Raw genomic sequence first — 23,623 nt, 5'->3', positions numbered from 1 at the left:
ATAATAAAAATCATCTTTGAATTAAGTTCTAAGAAAAGTCTCTGCAAATGAATTCGGATATTTTCTTTAGCCAGAGGGAATATTATGTGAGCCAACACGTCTCAGCTACCAGTAAACTCAGAACCAAGTCCACTATCCAATGGTAACTCCTGTTAAGTGCCTGGTAACATGTACTCTAGCTCCTCTAAAACTATCTCTGTTCTATTTATATCACTAAATTAGTCAACACAGTGTTATTTTAAATTCTGAAGCTGTCAAACCCTTTTGGATATAGGAAGAGTACTAATTTTTAAAGTGATAACTTCAATGCATTAAAGTCAATCTTTTTCATTGTTACTGAGGTGTAAGAGTCATGTTTAAGTGTTTTTATTTAAAGACTATTTTAAAAATAACACGAGGATTAATAATATCAGGAAACATTTTAATATCTCAAATTTGTCAAAGAAAATCTTTAGGTATCTATTACCAAAGCTGTCTAAAAATATCACTATAACAGTGAGAAATAAGACATAGTGGCAGCCTGTAGTAATTTCACTGCCTCCATTTCACAAACTCGGTCCTACTCCTTTAAAAAAATATGCAAAAGCCCTCGTGCACAATATGAACATCCCTACTGAGCATTCGGTTCAAAATGCTTGAACAATTTTTCCTTCGGCAAACTGGACTATTTTTATATCATGCAATGAACTACTTCAGTGACTCTTTTGTTGCAATTTTCCACAAAATTAGAAGGAACATATTTGATGCATTAATAGTACATTTTAAGTTCTCTGAGCATCTAATTGCACAACTAATGTGAAACAAAACTATAAAAGTGGAACTTCTCCACATAAACACTTAACATTTCATTTTAAAAATCAACTTTTAAAATACATAAGCCAAGATCTGATACCAAAATAAGGTAAGAGAATGACACATTATCAAAAGATATAATTTACTCCATAGGTTCATTTTAAAAATCATGACAGGAAAAAAACTTTTAAATAAAACCTGTCATAAAGAAATATATCCTAAAAAGTACAGTCACCATAGTGCATATGCACATGCATGTACATGTGTGCACACAAACACATACATACATGCTGGCAAATTAATTCTATTTCATGATTATCAGAGTACATTGTTGTAGGTTCTCTGTTAAGGACCTAAAATCCTATACAAGGACACAGGTTCACAGGAGCTACCTTTACAAGTATTAAGTGCCACTACCACTTTAGTAAAAGCTTTCTTGGAGTGTGGAACCAGTCTATCCGTGTACTTTGGAAATACTGTCAGGTTGTAATGCATAAATAAATTTTATTTCTTCCATCAATTCAATGCCAGACAGAGCCCTTTCTGCCACATAGGGTCAATGGAACCAAGCACAAATTTCCAAAGTCAATATATTAAGTCCTCAGTTCTACACCCTTTCCATACTAAGCACCCTCTTATTCTGATAAATACTACAAAGTTCCTTGATCAGACCACTGCTCCAATATGTGACAGGCCAAACCAAACTGCCGTGACAACCCCTATGATCCTTTACCTTTCCATCTTAATTTCTTATTCCTACTGAACCACAGACCACTTTTAACTCTCTCCTGAGAGCCACTATTATGGTGATCTACACCTTACTCAGCCTGTTTATCCTCAATATTTCCAATCAATCCAGCCTACATCTCTACTCTATCTATGTAGCACCACTGACAGCTTCAATGTTCTATTCCTGACCCTGTCAGAAAGAAGCAAGGGGGGAGGGCTTGTGGAACAATGTTTATAAAGCCTAAAGTAGTGTACTATATGCCCTACACCTTCACACTCTCAGCACTCACTGATCACCCAGAGCAATTTCCAGTCCTGCAAGCTCCATTCATAGTAAGTGTTTTATACAGGTGAACCATTTATCTTTTATACCATATTTCCAATGTATCTTTTCTATGTTTAGTTACATTGAGATATACAAATAATTACCATTGTGTTATAATTGCCAAGTATTCAGTATAGTAACATGCTGTACAGGTTTGTAGCCTAGGAGCAATAGGCTATACTATCATATAGCCTTGGTGTATGGTGGAGGCTATAATAACTAGATTTGTGTACATGCACTGTATGATGTTCACACAACATCACCTAATGATGCATTTCTCAGAAAGTGCTCCCAGAGTTAAGTGATGTGTGACTATACTGAGTGACTACAGCCTCTTCTCTCCCCTGAGCTCAAGACTCTCATTACTGCTCAATTAAGGCCTCCATCTGGATGTACCAAACTTTAAGAAAAGCAAAACGAGTTCCTGATTTCTCCTTCATGGCAAACCTTGTCCTTTCCAAGTGTTCCCCATCTCTATAATTATTATATTCACCTGGTTGCTCAGGCTTAACAACTATAGTCACTGTTGATCCATCTCTCACTTTGTATCATATCTAATCCATTACTGTCGACTATACATTCAAAAAAAGTCACTTCCAGTTACATGGGTTTATAATTTGTCAAAACTTATTGAACTGTATGCTTAAAATGGATGTATTTTTTGTATGTAAATGTTTAAGTTATACCCCAGTAAAGTGTGCTGGTAGCATGTATCACCTACATACATCAGACCGTTTCTCACCACCTCCACGGTTACCTCTTTTCTACTTAGACTACTGCAATAGCCTAACTGCTATCCCTGCTACCATTTTTACTGACAATAGTTCACAAAGTATCCAGAATAATCTTCTTAAAATGTAAATCATATTATATCATACCTCTCCAATGGCTTTCTATCACACTTAAAATCCAAAAGCCCTTACTATGTGCTCAAGGCCATACATGATCTGACCCCACCAACACCTACCTCTCCAAACTCACCTATCATTTTACACCTTACTCTACTAGGTTCCAGACACGTTGATCTTCCAGAAACTCCTAAAACACATCAAGCCTATTTCCAATTAATTATTTCTCCTTTTAAAAAAAAATGTACTTCAAATGTAGGTTCTTCATATCAAAGTTGATGTATCTCTATCTCATTCTATTAGATGGTCAATAAAGAAATGTTTGCTTAATCCATGTGAAGAAATGGATCTGATTAAGTAATTATTAATGTAATTTGGACTTCATAAACTCAAGTTACACCTAAAGTACATGTAGCATTCTGATGTTTCAACTGGAAAACTAAACAGAGAGCCCAGAACATCAGATTAAGGAGTTTAGAGACTTCCGCCAAGATGGAGGCATAGGTGGATATGCCGTGCCTTCTCACACAACCAAGTTTAGAGACAACTAAATATTAGCAACAGAAAACACAGCCAGAACACAGAAAACTGAACTTTTCGGAAGTCTGTTAACAACAAATTCTTCAGCCTAACCGGTAAGGGGCGAAACCAGCAGCTGGTGGAACGGAGTTGCACAGGAAAACTTGGTCAGACTGACTCAGGTGCGCGGAATCCAGGCGCAGGGTTGGACCTAGTGAGCGACCGATCTTCAAGCGACCAAGCGAGCGACCTCGGGGGAAACAGCGAGGGAGCAGGGCTGCAGGTTGACTGTGGTCGCGCATTTGTGCCCGGATAGAAAAGCCAGGGAGTGGGCGATTGGACCAGAACCCAGTGGGTCCCCACAGCAAGCGGCAGGGAGGGCGCCGCCATTTCCCTGCTCTGACCCCACCTCCACATACAGCGTCATAACCCAGCGACTCTGAGTGGCCCGGCCGAGGTGAACCACCTGAGGTGCTGCTCCTCACCCAGCTGGCGAAACAGCAGAGGGGGTAGCCATTTCCCCACTCTGACCACGCCCCCACATACAGCGTTAGAACCCAGCGACCTGGGAGTCCAAGGCGCCGCTTCTCACACTTAAAGGGCCAGAACAGACCAAAAATGGCTCAAGAAGATCTCAAAGCCCCAGAGCCCATAGATCTAAGCGATGAAGAAATAGCAAAACTCTCAGACGCACAGTTTAAAACACTGGTCATCAGGATCCTCACAGAACTGGTTGATTATACCCACAAATTAGACAAATATATGAAGGCGAAACTAATTGAAATGAATGGAATTGCACAGGACACCAATAGCAATGAAAAGGAAACTGGGACTCAAATCAATGGAGTGGACCAGAAGAAAGCAAATAATGGCCAAACAGAAAAGAGTCAAGAAGCAAGAATTCAAAGAAATGAGGAGAGTCTTAGGATCCTCCAGGACATCTTTAAACGCTCCAACATCTGAATTATAGGGGTACCAGAAGGGGGAAAGGCACAGCCACCAGTGGAAAACTTATTTGAACAAATAATAAAGGAGAATTTCCCCAATCTGGCAGAGGAAATAGACTTCCAGGAAATCCAGGAAGCTCAGAGAGTACCAAAGAAGTTGGACCCAAGAAGGAACACACCAAGGCACATCATAATTACATTAGCCAAAATTAAAATGAAGGAGAATATCCTAGAAGCAGCAAGAGCTAAGGGGACAGTCTCCTACAAAGGAGTCCCCATCAGACTGTCAGCTGATTTCTCAAAAGAGACCTTACAGGCAAGAAGGGGCTGGAAAGAGGTATTCCAAGTCATGAAATCCAAAGACCTACAACCAAGATTGCTCTATCCAGCAAAACTTTCATTTAGAATGGAAGGACAGATAAAGGGCTTCTCAGATAAGATAGAATTCAAGGAGTTCATCATCACCAAGCCCTTAGTATATGAAATGCTAAAGGGACTTATCTAAGAAAAACAAGTTAAAAACACATAAACAGTGAAAGGACAGCAAACTCATAGTTATTAAGAACCACACCTAAAACAAAAGCAAACTAAAAGGACAGCTAGATCAGGGGTGGAAACATAGAAATGAAGATCTCAAGGAGGGTTAGCAACAGGGGAGTGGGAGGAGGAGAAGGGGGGGAGAAGGTACAGAAAATAAGTAGCATAGACAGTAGATAGAAAATAGAAGGGGGGGCAAGAATAGCATGGGAAATATAGAATCTAAAGGACTTGAGACACATGGTCATAAACTAAAGGGGGGGTAATGGTGGGGAGGGTGGTAGGGTGGAGGGAAATGAAGGGGGGCATAGAACAACTGTAACAGCATAATCAATAAAAAAATTTAAAAAAAAAAGATTAAGGAGTTTATATTTTATCTAACAGGCCATTGTCACAAACTTAAGCACTGAAAACAGCTACTTTATTTATTTTTCAAATCCTGAGGCCACAAGGTTTGCAAAGGTATGGAATAATGGGAAAAATGAGGAGTTACTTTCAGGGATATATATACACACATTTTTTGTATCTCTAGAATTTTGAGCCATGTGATTGTATTATCTATTTTTAAAGTAAATTAATTAAAGCTTAATTAAGTTTTAGTTACATTAAGACTATTTAAAAGCAAGAATTCTTATGACAAAAATCAAAAACACATATATTTATGCCTTTTTAAAGAAAAATGGGTAATATTGTATACCATATTGTATTTTTGAATACCATAACTAAGATTTACATAGAACATAAAAAACATAAATAAAATACGTTCATATATTTAGGTGAGACAGACATACACAGAAAACTAAAATACATACTTGTACATAATGGTTCTTATCATATATTAGGGAGGTCCTATCAGAACTGAATTCTGCAACCTAAATTATCCTAACCACAACTTGCCAATTTTCACATAGTTTCCTTCAATACCTGAACAGCCATTAAGGGCTCATATAGTGAAGACTTCCCTCAGAAATCTAAAGGCCTACAGCTGATAAAAGAATAGGATGAGAAATAAACTAAGATACAAAAGAACACAGTCTCTTTCTCTCGAACTCATCCCCAGTGACCAATCTCACCACTTGCCAACAGGTACATGAGTTAAATGAGATTAATAATTAAATGACTTGGGGACAACAATATGAGTAGGGGATATAAACTCTTATTAACTCCAAATCTGCCAAGAGCCTTTTTACCTGACAATCAAGAAGTAATGAGGAAAAGGACCTCAAAGTACAGGGTCCTTCTCTCAGATGATTAAAAGCCATTCTGGCTTTTGTTCCTGACCCAAATTCTAGAACCACTACACCATGAAAGAATCAGAAAGTGGACCCTGTTGCCCTGGCTGGTGTAGCTCAGTGGAGTGAGCGCGGGCCTGCGAACCACATGATCGTGGTTCAATTCCCAGTCAGGGCACATGCCTGGGTTGCAGGCCAGTTCCCAGCAGGGGACTCACGAGAGGCAACCATACACTGACATTTCTCTCCTTCTCTCCTTCCCTTCTTCTCTAAAAATAAATAAATAAAATCTTTAAAAAAAAAAAAAAAAGAAAGTGGACCCTGTTGAACTAAGGGAACTCACACTGCATCAGCCAGAACAAAAGCAAAATACTATAAATGGCAACAAAGAGAAAGCAGAAATCCCAAACCCTCTAATGTATAGAACCCATCCTTTGATCAAGGAGCAAAATACTGAGTTTACTCATGGCCTTTATCTCAAAAGATGGCCTCCACAAACCCTTATCTTGATCCTTGTTACATGTCTTATCTAGGCTCATACCCTATGGCCATGACAAAAGAAAACGGGGAAAAGTTTCCCCTCTCCATAATCACAGAAATAACTCATTCTCCACTGGAAAATATACCCTGATTCCCATTACCCTATTCCATCAACATACTATGCCTTTTCTGAATCGCTTGAGTTTCATCTTCGTTCTTTTGAGTTTCAAATTCATGAAGAAGTCAGTGTATATTAAATATACTTTATCTTGAAGTCATGAATGGGCACTTAGTAAGGTTCAAAACATCACTTTCAAATACTTTCTTAAACTTTAATATGCATACTGTGAATCTTATTAAAAAAGCAGTTTCTGATTCAGTAAGTCTAGGGCAAGGCCTGGCATGAGAGTTAGCAGTTCTAACAGGTCCTGGGTGTTGCAAATGTCATGCATCTCAGAAGAGATGTTAAGAGGTTCTAGCCCTAGCTAATGTGGCTCATTGGTTGGAGTATGTCCTGTGGACCAAAAGGTTACAGGTTCAATCCCTGGTTGGGGCACACAGGAGAAGGCAGCCAATCAATTCTTTTCCCTCCCTCCCCACTTCCTCTCTGTCTGAAAGCAATGAAAAAATGTCCTCAGGTGAGGATTAGAAGCAGAAGCAGCAGCAGCAGCAGCAGCAGCAGGCTCTAAAAGGCAATGACACAGGCTACCTCCAAAGGCACAACCTCAATAGAATGCTAACTGTTCTTTCTTTTTATATTTATTCCTTCTCTAATTTATACCAGATGTATTTTCATATCCTCTTAATACTTGCAATTTATCTTCAATGCTATTACTGACACCTCTTTCTTTCAGTCAACTGGCATCTCTAAATTTCCTTCTTTACCTTTTATTCTTCCATACTCCCCAGAATTGTACCTAAATGTAAAAGTAACTGATAAAAATTTTTCATACTATGTGCCAAGTCTATTTTTTTCTTATGTCCTTTAAACAGTTTCCAATTCAGCACAATACATCCAGCATTTTAAGACTTCTTGCAAAGATCAAAATGAGGAATGGAAAAAAAGAAAGAAGTAGAAGAAAGTAAACTACAGGATAAAAGTGCAGAAATTGGGCCTCACCTGTATCTATCACAAGATCCTATGCAAAGTAAGGCAAAAGAAATAAAAATCATTACAACAAATTTTTATATATTGAAAAGATTTTAAAGGTCTATTTAAGCATCCACTTATAAATAAAATTCTAGTACATCAAACAAATGTATTGAATCTGTCACCTTGTTAGCATTAAACTATACTGCTAAATGAGAGAGGAAAAAAGCAAAATATTTAGAACTAATCTCTGAATATTCTAGAACATCCCAATGTTTGTAGTGTTAAGGTCAGATCCTATCATCGTAAGGATCTAATTTAGCAGGTGTGCCATAATGGCAATCCCTAAAAATGATCAAGCCATCTATTCAGTTGTAATCAAGTTTAATTTTCACCTTGAGTCACATTAACAATAACAAACTTCTCAAGGAAAAATATCCTGGGATGCTGCAAACTGTAGGGAAGAAACTGATTTTGTGACTGAAGAATCACTTGATATGTTTGTTGTATTTCCCTTAGGAAAAGGGGTTTTAGTTTAACCACCTTTAAATTGATATCCCCAGTATACCATCAAATTAAGAAATATTGGTAATATGGATCTTCCTCATGTATCCTCTAGCTTGGTTAGTAGTACACCCAGTCATCCAAACTAGAAACCTGGGTGTCAACTTAGACTTTTCCCTCTCCCTTAACCCCATCCTTTCCAGACTTTTGACTGAAATGACCACCAAGTCCTATCCATTTTATGTCCTAAGTGTTCCTTGGGCCTAATTCTCTTCATTCCCTCTGCCAATGCCTCAAGTCTAACCCCTTTTCCTCACCTTGTCAATTGCAACAGCTACCCTAATATCACTGCTTCCACTCACCCTTTCTCCCCTATGATACTGACATGATACTCTATGATATCATCAGGTGATTTTTCCAAAATGCCAATCTAAGGTCTCTTCCACTCAAAAACTTTCAGTTATGTCCCCACATATAACAGCATACACCTTTTCAAGATCTGAGTCCTGCCTGCCTCTCAAACACCATATTTCACCGCACTACCCCCATCCAGTGCTATAAGTCAAACTACACTGCTTTAATTTCCAGCACACCCTGCACTATTTAATGCCCCCATGTTTTTGGATAGACTGCTCTTTTAGTCTAAAATATCTTTCATTTCTTCCCCCCTTGGCTTCCTGGCCAACTACTATGAATTTTTCAAAAGCCAGATCAGATCCCAGAAAGGCATCCCAAGACCCTACCCCCAACTCTTGAGTAGATATTTCCTCCTCTGCCAACTTAGTAATAATGCCATTTGTTGGGCGTTCACTATGTGAATGCCTGACTGTTTCAAGCATTTTACATGTATTAACTCATTTAATCTTCAAATAACCCTTCCTATGAAATAATACCTTTACTACCTTTATGGATACAGAAACTAAACTACAGATAACTAAACAACCTGTCCCCAAGGATACCCAAACTGTTAAGTGATGGAGACAGATTAAAATCCTGACACCATATATAAATTTATATTATTGCACCTATCACAGTAAATTTATTTACATGACTGTCATTACCCTGCACTATGAGCTCCTGGAGGGTGAGGATTATGTCATATTCAACTCTAAAGCCACAGTAATTAGTTTAAAGTAGGTAACCAGTACATACATTTCTTGAGTTACACATAAATAACATTCCTAACAAGTTCAAGAGAAAAGCACTCAGAAACTAGTTTCCAAATAAATATTTAAATATATGTAAGAGTTCTGGACTAGAGCAAGCTATTTTTTTCATCTAATAAAAATAATTTCAAAAAGAAGTTAATTCAGACATGAGTTAATACAGATATTGTCCTTGCGGACAATGAAATATACTTATTTTTGCATTAATACTGCTTAATCACTACAACAAATCAAAACCCAAAGGACTCTTTGCTTAACTTTTTTTCTCACTAAATAAGAATTCTTCTTGCTTATCATTGAAGGCATTGAAAAGAAAGCCCTAAATTTACTTTATTCAAGTGGAAAGAAGCAAGTCACAGACCAGCACTACTAATTGCTTCCTTAAGTCTGGCCAAGAAATGTATCCCATTAGGCAATTAAAATAAAACACAGTTGCCTAAGCATATATAAAACAGAAAGAATTTCTAAGATTATGTGGACTGGCATGCCATTATTCAAATAACAAAACATTCTTTACCTTAAGGGGAAAAAAATCTAGAAAAAATAACAAAGATTATCACCACCCCATAAGAGTACAGATTTTTACATTAAAGCATATGGATATGTTTGTAATATTTCAACAGCCATTCTTTGTATCCTTAAAATTATAAAAAAGCAAAGTTTTTCTAACATTAGTGATGTTCTCTCACAGTTATAGCACTCTGAGCCATCTTGAAGTACAATAATTAAAGCCCAAAGGGATGGTGTCAGCAGCAACACTACACACCTTACTTGTTAGAGTAATCTGCACCCCACCCTGCTTCTATACACTTGTACACCACAGAAAGGTAAATCCGTTGTCAGAAGAAGCAGAGTTTAGGCCACAGTAAAGCAAACTCTACCCCAAGGCGCATCTTACCATTTCTTGGTACACTCAACCATCAGCTCCTGGTAAGAGGCCACAAACTGGAACTTAGATGCATGTTTTCCTACACGCTGCAGTCTCTTCCAAACTGAAGCCATGATGATTAGTCAATACACTGGAGCAGTTCTGGGTGAACAACACAGCAGCTTTAACAAAGCAGAGGGTCCAAAGCAAAAAAGCTTTGCATGTATGTCTGTACTTTTAAAAACTCAACTACAACTTGAAATGATGTCTGGGGTCCATAAGTCTTCTCCCTGTTTCACAGGGTAAATCCCATCTTAGATGAATGGCCCAGTCACGAACAGTGTGATATACATGACAGGATGAGTGAGTGGAGGAGGTTCCCTCATGGAGACACCTCAGGGGCTATATCATGTGTATTCTGGAGAACTGAAAAGCAAAACAAAGAGAAAAAATATGAGGAAAGAAGGATGACAAGTGACTAACCACCCATGTTAGATAACACTGCAACAGACAACCCCAGTTCTCTGCATGTTTTTCAAACAATGAAACAAAACACCAACCTCAAAAGCCAGTAACATCAAGGATACCAGACACCAAGGAAAAAATGACAATTCACACCGAGGATGCTGGAGCAGCACATCAGGTAATCAGCATCAACAACAACCCACAGACGCAAGTAGGGCCCCTACCTCCCCCTTCTAGCATCACAGAAGGGCGAGCAGAGCGGGAAAGTGTAGGGATGCTGTTTAATGTCCACGGCCAGTCAGAGGGAGAAGTGGAGTATTTTTAAATAAACTTTGTTTTTCATCCGATAATTAACAGCCTCGAGTCCTAGAATGTTTACTTGGAACAAATTAAGGAGCCAGAAGGAATGCTGCTGTTGGGTCGGAGGGGAAAATGGATAGGGAAACAGGAGTGGTGGGAAATCTCAAGGCAGAGGGAGGGCAACGTCCCGGCTCCAGCCACCTGGGCTCTCCTTCACCTTTGCTGCCAAACGGAGGGAAAAGGAAAGTCCTGACTGGGCGTGAAGCAATGACCAGCAGGGCAAGTGAACCGTGCGGGGTGCAGGGTGCGGTGCCTTCCCTCCCCCATCCTCAGGGAACAGAACGCCGGAGCCTCTTCTACTCACGCACAGAGCCCGGCCCCCGGCCCCCCAGAGGAGGCAGGCAGTGGCTCGCCTGCGGTCCCTGTCACCCGGGCAATGCCAGCAGACCCCAGCCTGGTCCCTGAGCCCCAGCCCAAACACACGTCCACTCCCGGCCCCTCCTCACGCCTCTAATCCCGCTGTCGGGCTGAGTATGGCCCCGTACCCTCCTCAACGCCGCTCCTCCGTCGCCGCCGCAGCAGCAGCAGCCGCCACTGCCGCCACCGAGTCCTCCATCCCCGCCGGAGCCACATGGAACAGCAGAGCCAGCCGTGGCGCTGGAAGGAGCCGGGGGTCTGCAACCCCTCCGGCGGACCTCGCGCCTCACGCCCGCCCCCTCCCGGACGGAGTCTCCGCGCGGCCGCCCCCCACCCTACAAAACCCTGCCAGAGCCGCCGCTCAGTGCCCAGCACCCCCACCCCCGCCTTCCTCCTCCGCCACCATCATCATTACCTCCCCCGCCGCACCTCTCACACTAACCCTACCCACGGCGGCTAAACCTCCGTCCGCCCTGCCGCCATTGGTCGGGCCCCACGCTTGCCCCGTCCACCTCAGCGGGTGAGCCTTTGAGCATCAGGGGAGCCTCATTGGCTGATCAGAGTGCCCATCACAGGGGCGCCACTCCCAAGCTCTGGAGGTGTTTTCCCTCAGCGGGAACGCGGCGCACCAATCTATCCTTACTTTGGGGTGGGGGTGGGGGGGGAAATGGAACCCACTGAGGACAATCCCGCCCATTCATTCCTCTGATTGGCTTGGAAAGGGAAGAGTTAGGCTGGAGGAGTAAAGAGTGTTTATGGTGATCTGAAAGATGGTTGCTGAAGGTGAATGTCTGTCAACCGCGAGCTGGTACCGGGCGTGGTTTCTGCCTTAAGTCCGTGAGTGTAGAGTGTAGTAGCAGAGAGCTGAGCTGCCTTCGCTGCAGCTCTGGGCAGTGAAGCTGCTACGGGTTTCTCTCCTATTCCCCACTCTAGGAGCTGAGAGCTCTGTTTCCTCCACCACGAAGCAACTAGGTGTTTGTGCACACAGCCTTGCTTTCACCCGATTTCTCGCGTCAAACTGCGAGTAACCCTGCCAGCAGCCCCCTCCTGACAGGCAGTCAACTGGTCCTCAACGGGACTTGATGACACAAGCTAGACAGAAAATGCTTAACGGTGCAATTTCTTCTTGATTTGATTCTCCAACATTTCTTTGGATCTTGGTTTCTTCTCATTGATGTGGGTCTTTTCCCCCTGGTAGGAACTGCACATGGATTTGGGAGTGGCTGGCATATAAAAAGGGTGTTATTAGGCAAAGGTCAGGATGAAATGACTTAAGAGGAGTGCGAGGGCAGGGGTAATTAACCTTGTTAAAAACCGCCAAGGCCCCTTTTGGGATATGATGGAAGTTCATAGACACTTTCCCAAGGAGGAAAAACTGTCCAGTCACAAATTTGCTTTCAATTTTAGGTGGCTCACAGACATCTGGTGCAGAGAAAGAGGGGAAAAAAAGGCGGGTGGGGGGTGGGGGGAAATCCCAACATTTTAAGAAATAAGCACAGTAAAGTGGGAAAGAGACCGAGGAGAATGGAGAGAAGTAGGAGCACCCTATAAGCAATCAGCAAATAGTTTGAAAAAAAAGGAAGCTAACATGAAAAGATAATAAGCAACTATTAAGCGTTATTCTCAATCTTACTAAGGATACAAGAACAAAGCTTGAAAGGTGTTAGGGTCTAGACAAGGATTCTTTGTGACACTCAACCAAAAGGCAACAATAGGTGAGAACTGAATACATGTAGAGATAGTGGGGAAAGAGAAAGGAGAGAATTTGAAAAAACAGAGATGGGGAGACAGAAGGCTTGAATCCAGTATTTCTATTTCAGTAAAGAAGGTGAGCTAATGTGGATTTTTACAGAAAAGGCATAGATATCATTTATTTTGCTATAGTCTTTATTTTAAAACATTAAGACAACCATAATAATTATTGACTCAATTATATTTGATATTGACTCTTAATATAATTAAGAGTCAATAATTATATTGACTCTTACTTTATGTACATCTTAGTAAACCTGAGTGGTTTACTAAGTCACTACAACCTACAGCCAGTGATCTCATGCAGTGATATATTCTGCAACATTAACAGATTTTAAGTGTATCATTTTTTTAAATGGCTAATTTATAGAAATGGTCAAACTATTTTAATCTAAGTTGCCCTTCAGAAACCCAACATGTTGATCAGGAGGGTTTTTCATCCTATTTATTATTGTTCTCAAGAAGTTCTCAAATTTACTCATGTGGTCACCCTGGTTTCTTCTAATACTATGTCCCTGCCTCGGGGGTAGGGGGGGAAGAAGACTTTACTGTAAAGAAATTATTTTAAAAGCGATCAGTTTTAAATAAGTATCTTTCATTTTTTAAAAAACTAATGTGCTGGACCCCCAGGGAATCTTTCTCTAGTTGTAGGACATTTTAAGAGACCAACAAAGAGTTTCTTAAAAGGCAGCTTTTTAGGGGAAGTATTTTTCTTGGATGTAAATTCTTTCATTATTGCTGCAAAGGTAGCTAAGAAGAGACTAAAGAATTAAAGCAGACCTTGACATTGTTCAGCTGCTGACCTCAAATTCAGTACACTGGCTCCTGGAGGCTCCACAGAGCAACTATTTCTTCTCATACCTTTTTTTAAATAACTGGTTTACTAACTACATTTATTGAAGTACCTTCAATGTAGAATATTTTAATGTCTTATTGTCCATGTAGCTGATAATTATTGAATACCAAGTGATTATCGATCATATTAAATACTATTAGTACATAAAAGATACAGTCCCTGTTCTCAGAGGTTTCAGAAACAGATGTTGAGCATGCATGCAAGGAAGTGATATGAATTACTTAACTTCTCTGAGTATCAACTTCCTATTATGTCAAAGGAATAATCATGCCTATCTTTTAGGGATGTTGAGAAGATGCAAGATATGTATGTAAACTACCTGGCATATAGTAAAGAAGAAATAAATGGTAATTGATAATGTACACTATTGCGCTTGGTAGCAAAATTAAACAGTCAAGAAAAAAGCAAACAGGCTTTCAAACAATATTTAGTTGCTACCAAACATTACTACCTCAAAGACTTAAAAGTCTCAAAAGATACAGTATTTTTAGCACCATTTCTCTCCCATTAACTCAGTGATTACCAACAGTGGAACACCAATAATTTATGTGGACTCAGGATTTTATAATAATTTCTAAGAATTTACTTACCTTCAATCCTCATGACTACCTTTCATGTCATATATTAGCTGACATCTGTTGGCATGCTAGGTGTTACCCTTTTCTTGAGGCCCTCATTCTCCCCACCAACTAGTAAGTACATCCTGTTGATCCTCCCTCTTCCAAAATTGGAATTACCTACTGTGGTTCTGCTCCTTCTTAATCCTGTGTTTACTCAGGTCTTGATTTATCACCTCCTTCTGTCCTAGATTTAATCTGCATAAAGTAGATCTGGGAGTGAAAATTAGTTTAATTGTCCATTTGACCTAGGTTATGATCACAAATTTTTACGGATATTTTACTTAACAGAGGCATCAACATTTAAAATAATTTTGATTTTACCTTTATCATCAAGCTACAATTAAGATAAAATATAAAAAATAAGTGAAAAATGCCATCCAAAAACTGTAACTCTTCTCTGCAATGACAATTTTGAAACAATAGAAATTTTTTTCATTGCAGCTGCTCTTCTACACACTATTTCAGAAATCCCCAAAGTAAAATGCAATCGTAAAATGCAACCATAGTCTTGAATTATCATTTCTGGTGATTAAGATTCTTATCTTTGGGTTTACAGTTTTTGCAGTAAAAACTGTCAAGGTATTATAGCACAGTTTAACTACTAACAGAATTTATCAATTCCTAGTCATAGTAATAAGATTTAATCCCAATATTAACACTGCAGGTTTTGCATTGTTTTCCAGTTTCCAAAGCAGTTATGCTAAACAATAATGCTAAGCAATCTTTAACTTCTAATGAAATTACTTCTTTTAAACCCATAACAAACAATTTACTCCTAATAATCCTACAGCAATCTTTATTTACTTGAAAAAACTCACTGTGGCAGGCTAATACTTGGAAATGTTAATTGACAGTTTTTGCTGTGGTTGTTTTCCCAGGTATTTCTTTGCATCCTATGGCCTTTCCTCTCTTATAACCCACACCAAGACACCCTCAGCATCATACTCACTCTCACCCAGGCTTATCTGTGCTCATTGTTTCAGGAAAGGAGCAAAACATAATGCAAAAGGAAAAAAAAAACAGAATTTTCCTTGGTTTTTGAGTTTCAAAATTCTATTCCTTTGCCAAGTAATCAAATGGATCCAGATAGAGACCTGCACAGTTCAGTATAATAACCTCTAACCACACTGACTTTTGAACATTTTAAATTCTCTAAGTATAAAAATATACTGATTTCAAAGACTTAGTATGTAAAAAAGAATGTAATTGTCTCATTAATTATTTATATATTGACTAATTATTGAAATAATATTTTGAATATATTGGGTTAAATGAAAGGCATAAATTAAGTTCACCTGTTCCTTTACTTTTTTTAATGTAGCTACTGGAGAAATTTATCTTATGTTTGTTTTTTAAATCATTTTAATTTTTAATTGCACTACAATATTTTTTTACAGACATTATTATATTATTTTCAGGTGTGCACTCTAGTAATTAGATATCACATAACTAAGTAATATCACACTCATCTGATCTCATACACAGTTACTAAAATATTATTGACTATATTGCCTATGCTGTACTTTACATCCCCATACTATTTTAAAACAACCAACTTGAATTTCCCAATTTCTTACCTTTTTTACCCAACCCCCAACCTCAATCCAATCTGAAACCATCAAAATGTTCTCTGTATCTATGAGTCTGTTTCAGTTCTGCTTGTTCATTAATTTTTTAGATTCAGTTGTTGATAGATATGTATTTATTGCCATTATATTGTTCACATTTTTATCACTTTTTTTCTTCTTCTTAAAGAAGACCCTTAAACATTTCATATAAAACTGGTTTGGTGATAATTAACTCCTTTAGCTTTTTCTTGTCTGGGAAGCTCTTTATCTGTCTTTCAATTCTAAAATCAGCTGAGAGTCTGATGGGAGCTCCCTTGTAGGTAACTAACCACTTTTCTCTTGCTGCTTTTAAGATTCTCTTTTTATATTTAACCTTTGGCATTTTAACTGTGAAGTGCCTTGGTTTGGGCCTGTTTGAATTCATCTTGTCTGGGACTCTCTGTGCTTCCTGGACTTGTATGTCTATTTCCTTCACCAAGTTAGGGAAGTTTTCTATTATTGTTTTTTCAAATAGGTTTCCAATTTCTTGCTCTTTTTCTTCTCCTTTCAGCACCCCCATCATAAGAATATTGCCCTACTTGAAGATGACCCAGAGGCTTATTACACTATCCTCATTTTTTTAATTCTTTTTTATTTTGCTCTCCTGATTGGGTGTTTTTTGCTTCCATAAATTCCAAATCAAATATATGTTATTTGATTCTCAGTTCCAACTACTCTACTGTTGATTCCCTGTAAGTTAGTCATTTCAGTTAGTCTATCCTTCATTTCTGACTGATCCTTTTTTATGTTGAAGTTCCCACTAAGTTCTTTGAGCATCCTTATAATCAGTGCTTTGAACTCTGCATCTAGTAGTAGTAGTGGTAGTTGCTTGTCTCCACTTTGTTTAGTTCTTTTTCTCGAGTTTTGTTCTGTTATTTCATTTGGGACATGTTTGTCTCCTCATTTAGGAAGCCTCCCTGTTGGTTTTTTTCCCCCTATGTATTAGGTAGAGCTGTTATGACTCCCAGGCTTGGTAGAATGGCCTAATATAGTAGGGGTCCTGTAGAGTTCGGTGGTAAGACCTCCCTGATCACCCGAGATGCATTCCCCTATGTGTATACCCTCCTCTTGTAGTTGAGCCTTGATTGCTGTTGGCATATTAATGGAAGGGGTTTATCCCCAGGCCAGTCAGCTGCAAAAACTGGCTGTGACCACCAACCATGATCTCTGACCACCATGAAGGATCAGCTGTGCAAGGGCCCACTCCACAAAGCAGTACTTATTTTAGTGGGGCTGTGGTGCCTGCTGAGTTCACCCCTTGAGTGTGTCGCTTGTGGAGGTGGTTGGGTGGTGAGGTTTCAGTGTGGTCTAAAGCTGTCTACTGGGTGTGCTGGGTCTGGAGCCTTCTGAAAGGTACAGGCCAAGGTCAGCAGCTGCCTGTGTTCTGACCAGGGCCACCCAGAATCAGCTACAAAGTGATCTGCAGATGGCTGCTTATTGTGCTGGGCTTAGTGGTGCCCAGGCAAAGTCAAGCTGTGAGCCAAGGCCAGATGCTGCTAGTGTGAGGCCTGGGACCACTTAGGCGAGGTACAGATTACACTGAAGCCAGATGCTGCTTGTGTGAGAGATTTTAAGAAAACCTGAATTATGAGCCAAGACAGGCTATTCCTATGAAAAAGCTACAGGAAACAGTTTGAATGGGCCTGAAAGTTGGGTGGGGTCCTCATGAAATCACCAGGGTTGGGGAGGGAACAGTGTGAGCCAGGTTGATGGAGACTCATATATGGCTGGCTCTGTGTGGGGAGGGCTCATCAAAGGACAATGGCCTCTGTCAGCACTTCTGTCTGGGAGAAATCTATGCCCCAGCTCTCACCCTGATGATGAACAATTCAGTTTCTCCCCATATGTCTCTGGTGCCTTTCAAGCTGCTGCTCCAGCCCTGGTGCTCAGAGGAAATGAGACCCAGGCCCTTTAAGAGGAACTGCTTGGGACTCTAGAAACCTTTCATTTCCCTCAGCTCCAAACCCCACTGGTTTTTACAGACAGTCTCCACTGGGATACTGGCACTGGAACCCTGGGATGGGGGTGTCCTGGTGTAGGGCTGGGAACACTTACTCCTCAGCAGGGACCTTCGCAGACAAAATATCACTCCCAATTTTTATCCTCTACACATGGGTATGGGACCATGTCTCCACCCATCCTTTCAGTCTTGATGTGACTTCTTCTTTAATTCCCTAGTTGTAGGACTTCCATTCAGTCAGATTTCAGGTGGTTCTGAATGATGGTTATTCTGTAGTTTACTTGAAATTTTGATGTGGTTGTGGGAGGAGGCAAGTAAGGCATTTACCTATACCACCATCTTGCCCAGAAGTCTGGAAAAATTTAAATTATGTATGTGACTTGTATTATATTTCCACTGGACAGTGCTGGCATAGACAACAGTCAAATTTCCTTTCACAGAGATGAGAAATGGATTTTCTAGACTAGAAGAAAGAAAAAGTTGGAAGAAATGTAATGAGAAGCAAGATGTTAGGGAATCCCTATGACTGGACTTAGGGCCCTCTTCTCACTCTATTCTGGCACAAGCCTTGAAGAGGGTGGCGGCATCTATCTATGGGATCTGAGAGCTGAACAAGAGATAACTTACATTCTTTTTGTTTGTTAGAGCCCTGGGGAGGTAGCAAGACCCTTAAGAGAAAAAAAGCTGGGCAGTGTGTCTAGTCCAGCCAAGACTTCAGAGCAGCGCAGTTCTACAGAACTTTCTGTGATGAAAGTGGCTTAGCCTTTAACCACTTTGGGCTATTAAGCACTTGACACGTGGCCAATGTAAAAGAGAAACTGGAGTTTTAATATTATTCAATTTTAGTTAATTTAAATTTAAATGTCTGCATGTGCTGGTGGCTATCATAATGGACAGTGAAACCTTACCTGGTACCACGGAGGTTCTGGAAGCCCAACATCACAATTCCTAGACACCTGAAAAGGTACAGAGCACTAAAGCCAGCAGACCTAAAAGGGCCTTGCTGATGGACCCAGATGGACCCAGAAGCAATCTGTGGGGCTGACTGCTATGTCATTGAGGAATGATGCAGGTTGGAACTCTCAGGGGAGCCAGCATGGTAGAGGAGGAGGAGGGTCAAATGTCCCATTCTTTTCCTCTGATACCTTAATGCTATGTAAGCCTTCTCAATTTAGATACAATCCCTGCCAGACTGACTACGATTAAGTGTCTGGCATTCCTTGTGAAATCAGAACTTGAAAGAGATATTAGGTTGAGTTATGAAAAAATAAATTTATGTTTCTTGTAAACCTGAGCTTTTTTTAAATTGAGATCTGTACCCACTATATAACCTTAATAATAACAATTCTAACAAAAGTCATAGAAATCTGTTTATTCTTACAAAAGGCAGCCCTTTTCTTCTCTGTTACTATAGCACCCAAGTTAACATGAAAGCTTATAAAAGCTGCATCAGTGAACCATTTTCAATTAAAAACACAATATCTTTTTGTGAAATTGTTTCTGTTCCTTACCCAAAAACCAGTCTTTGAAGTTAGTCACAATGAACCTTTGTACCTTGAACCTGACATTGCACTAATTCAAGGATTTCAATTCTGTGCTACAAAAAAAAACCTGTCCACTTCCACAGCACCTAGGAAAGGCCATCCTGGGCTTGGTTGGTGGAGAGAAAGGAGCATCCTTGACTGCCTTGAAATTTAAATAGAAACAAGTCTACAGATATCATCCATTGGTGATTCAGTAGACCTGACTCTTGTTGGAGCAACATACTGAGTGATAAGAAGCTTCAGAAGTCTTCTTCCTTAATTTACAATTTACATCACAGACAATGATGATATATAAAGTGCGGATTCTCAAAATGTTAACAAGAATACAACACAGGCATTAATCAGTTAAGAGTGGATGACAGCCATAAACATTGGTCCAGCTATTCGATGGTGGATCAGCTAAATATCAGCTTTGACTCCAGAGTGCTCTTACTATTATTCTCTACCATCCTCTCAGTATGACTCTTCTGATTACTCAAGATAATGTCATAATGGTAAAGTCACAGTCCACAAGTGCTGTAAACTAAAGTAAATGCACTTATCAAAGATAATTTGCATATTGCAAATAAGTAGACCATTACTAGGACTTTTGCAACAAAGGTTTGAGTTGGAATTAGGATCCTTTCAGAGAAAAGTCTTTGCTAAACTCATTATATTTGTTTATAAAATCAATATGGACTTTTGACCAAGGTTTATTGGTCATTTTCCATGAAATGTCAAGAGCCTTTGATGAATTATAAAGAATAAACTGACCTCTGCATTTCCTCCTGTGTTTTCAATCATTGGAATATATTCCAGGTACCCAGATATAATATCCAGCCAGTGTTTTCCTCTGAATAATTCCTGGATGGCTATATTTAGTATGAACAAGATAATATAATTAACATTCTGAAATAATAAAGCCAGATAGGAACAACAAAGAAAAAGCAATGGGAATCCACAATCTCGGAGGACATTGAATATACCCCCCACCCTGATGTGGTGTTAAGTCAAAAGCATTTTCAGCTCAAACAGTGCAAAAAAAAAAAAAGCAGCCAGTTGAAATCAAGCAGGACCCCACTTACCAGGTCACTGGGCATGAACCAAGGGAAAGTAGCCCTGTTGCAGAAGCCTGTCCCAGATGAGTAGAGTTAAAAAATAAACCCAAATTTCAAAGGCCAGGATTAACTCATACACCGTTTGGGCAATCTGTTGGATAGGGCGAGGTGGAGAAAAATGCCAGGTCAAAGGCAATCATGTGGAAATCTGAAGAGAGCTGTAATATTACCCCCAATGATCTCTCTTTTTACAAGTCACCCAGTCAGTGACTGGGCTTACAGAGAGTAGAACATAGCCAGCTAAGCATAGAGGACTTCCTGAGAGCTGCTGGATATTTCTTCATATTTTGCCACAATTTTTGAATGCTATGTTTAAATATCCCCAATAATGAGTCATTGATATCTTTCACCAAGGAAAGTCAACTGTTGAGCAAGAGTTAAGTTTCTGTGCCACAGTTCAAACTTCTGAAGAAATCTTGATATATTCAACATTAGAAAACTATGATACTTTATCCCTAAAATGATGTTTAATCTAATTTAGATATTGAATATGGTGCTAAGCTATACTTGTTGAGAAGGAATATGACATTATTAATGTCCCATTTCTCATTTCATAAATTTATGCAAGCACCTTCATCCTGATAACCAGTATATTCCATTGTAGAACAGGAGAGTGTTATATTTGTACATCCCTCTTTACACAACACATGCTAAAAAGATGTATGTTTAGAGATCATAACGACTACATTTAAAAATTCATTTTTTTCTTGAACAACTTAATCAGAAACAGGAGGCCTATTTGTTGACTGTTCAACTTTTTTTATTCTTGTAATAACATACTTCCTAGCTACTCAACAAGCTACCTTGTGCATGCTTCTTGTCAAGATTACATCACAATTTACAAAATAATAATTACCAAAATCCTTCACTTGTCAGTGATAAACAGAGTAACCTGCTGAGTACTTCTTCACACATGCCATGCTGGAAAGTGAAACTGCTGCACTGTATGCATGATACTTATTGCTTTTTAATACTGTATGCTATAGATATTTGCAATGTCCAGGAATGTTATTTGATTGAACAGCTTTGCCAGTAGTTCATGCCGCTTTCTCTTATTAAAATCTTATTGTCAGCTGATTTTGCAAGTTTTGAGGCAACAATATAACTTGTACCTAGTTTTGCTACAAGGAGTACAACTTTAAATGACAGTTATGGTTTTGATTTTCTTTGATGATACTTTTAGTGAAAAACATTCACTTACTAACAATTATCTAATTAATACTACGAAGTGCATCTACTAATCACAAAGCATTGTGCTAAGTATTGGAAATGCAACACATTAAAAAAAAAGGCAAAATCCCTGCCCTTATGGAGCTCACATTCCTCATCAATTAGAAACTGTTATTTGATATTGTTTTGGAAACTCTCAATTGACTGTGCTTTGTTTAACAATGACACAAAAGCTAACTGAGAAAAGTGTTGTAAAAGACAATGCACTGGGGACTAACATTAACACGTAGCCCACTCAATGGAATTCAATTCTCAGGTATTTATTGCTAAACTTCCAATTTACACCTTTATTTCTTTTTTTTAATTGATTATGCCATTACAGTTGTTCTATTCACCCCCTTCATTCCCCTCCACCCTGCACACCCCCTCCCCCACCATTTCCCCCCTCTAGTTTATGACCATGTGTCTCAAGTTCTTTAGATTCTATATTTCCCCTACTATTCTTGCCCTCCCCTCTATCTATTTTTTACCTCCCATCTATGCTACTTATTTTCTGTACCTTCTCCCCCCTTCTCCTCCTCCCACTCCCCTTTTGCTAACCCTCCATGTGATCTTCATTTCTATGGTTCACTCCTGATCTAGCTGTCCACTTAGTTTGCTTTTGTTTTAGGTGTGGTTGTTAATAACTGAGTTTGCTCTCCTTTCACTGTTTATATTTTTTTAACTCCTTTTTCTTAGGTAAGTCCCTTTAACATTTCATATAATAAGGGCTTGGTGATGATGAACTCCTTGAATTTGATCTTATCTGGGAAGCACTTTATCTGCCCTTCCATTCTAAATGAAAGCTGTGCTGGATACATCAATTTTGGATGTAGGTCTTTGGATTTCATGACTTGGAATACTTCTTTGCAGCCCCTTCTTGCCTGTAAGGTCTCTTTTGAGAAATCTGCTGACAGTCTGATGGGAACTCCTTTCTAGGTGACTGTCCCCTTAGCTCTTGCTGCTTCTAGGATTCTCCCCTTCATTTTAATCTTGGCTAATGTAATGATGATGTGCCTTGGTGTGTTCCTCCTTGGGGCCACCTTCTTTGGGACTCTCTGAGCTTCCTGGATTTCCTGGAAGTGTATTTCCTTTGCCAGATTGGGGAAGTTCTCCTTTATTATTTGTTCAAAGAAGTTTTCTACTTGTGGCTGTTTCTCTTCCCCTTCTGGTACCCCTATAATTCGGATGTTGGATTGTTTAAAAATATCCTGGAAGTTCCTAAGCCTCTCCTAATTTTTTTAAAATTCTTGTTTCTTCATCGTTTTCTGTTTGGTTGTTTCTTCCTTCTGGTCCACTCCCTTGATTTGAGTCCCAGTTTTCTTTCCATCACTATTGGTTTCCTGTGCATTTCCCTTCATTTCACTTAGTTTAGCCTTCATTTGTTCCTGTAACATGTGACTAAAATCAACCAGTTCTGTGAGCATCCTGATCACCAGTGTTTTGAACTGTGCATTTGATAGGTTGGCTATCTCTTTGTTGCTCAGAAGTATTGGCTCTGGGGATTTGAGCTGTTCTTCTTGAGCCATAATGTTTTGGTCTGTTCAAGCCTGTTACATATGAGGAGGAGAGCCTTAGGTGTTCACCAGGGTAGGGATACCCAGGTCGTTGGGTTGTGATGCTGTATGTGGGGGCAGGGTCAGAGAGGGAGCAATAGCAGTCCCCTCTGCTGCTTCCCGCTGCTGGGGCCTGCACGGTCTGTCTCAGTGCTCACTTCTTCACTGGTTTATCTGCATGCAAATGTGTGACCTCCGTCAGC

At 39.6% G+C, this 23,623-nt stretch overlaps 1 protein-coding gene across 10 annotated transcripts in view; it reads right to left on the bottom strand.

Moving 5' to 3' along the window:
- EHBP1 (EH domain binding protein 1) overlaps nucleotides 1-20,644 on the bottom strand; it is a 375,639-nt gene extending 354,995 nt beyond the window's left edge. For 3 of the 10 annotated variants that reach the window (XM_053667026.1, XM_053667025.1, XM_053667028.1), the window contains exons 1-2: nucleotides 11,348-11,540; nucleotides 10,068-10,463 (exon numbers count right to left, since the gene is read on the bottom strand). In XM_053667026.1, the coding sequence (XP_053523001.1) occupies nucleotides 10,068-10,171 (104 nt within the window). In that variant the 5' untranslated portion in view covers nucleotides 10,172-10,463; nucleotides 11,348-11,540. Of the gene's footprint in view, nucleotides 1-10,067; nucleotides 10,464-10,597; nucleotides 11,063-11,347; nucleotides 11,542-11,634; nucleotides 11,713-20,622 lie in introns of those variants that run through there. The other 7 variants (XM_053667019.1, XM_053667024.1, XM_053667020.1 and 4 more) reach the window with 6 other exon arrangements.
- Between the last annotated feature and the right edge of the window lie 2,979 nt (nucleotides 20,645-23,623).

Source organism: Artibeus jamaicensis, unplaced genomic scaffold, assembly GCF_021234435.1.
Source record: "Artibeus jamaicensis isolate MK-2021 breed Jamaican fruit bat unplaced genomic scaffold, CSHL_Jam_final contig_465, whole genome shotgun sequence".
NCBI lineage: Eukaryota > Metazoa > Chordata > Mammalia > Chiroptera > Phyllostomidae > Artibeus > Artibeus jamaicensis.
This window is presented reverse-complemented; position numbering and strand designations above follow the sequence as displayed.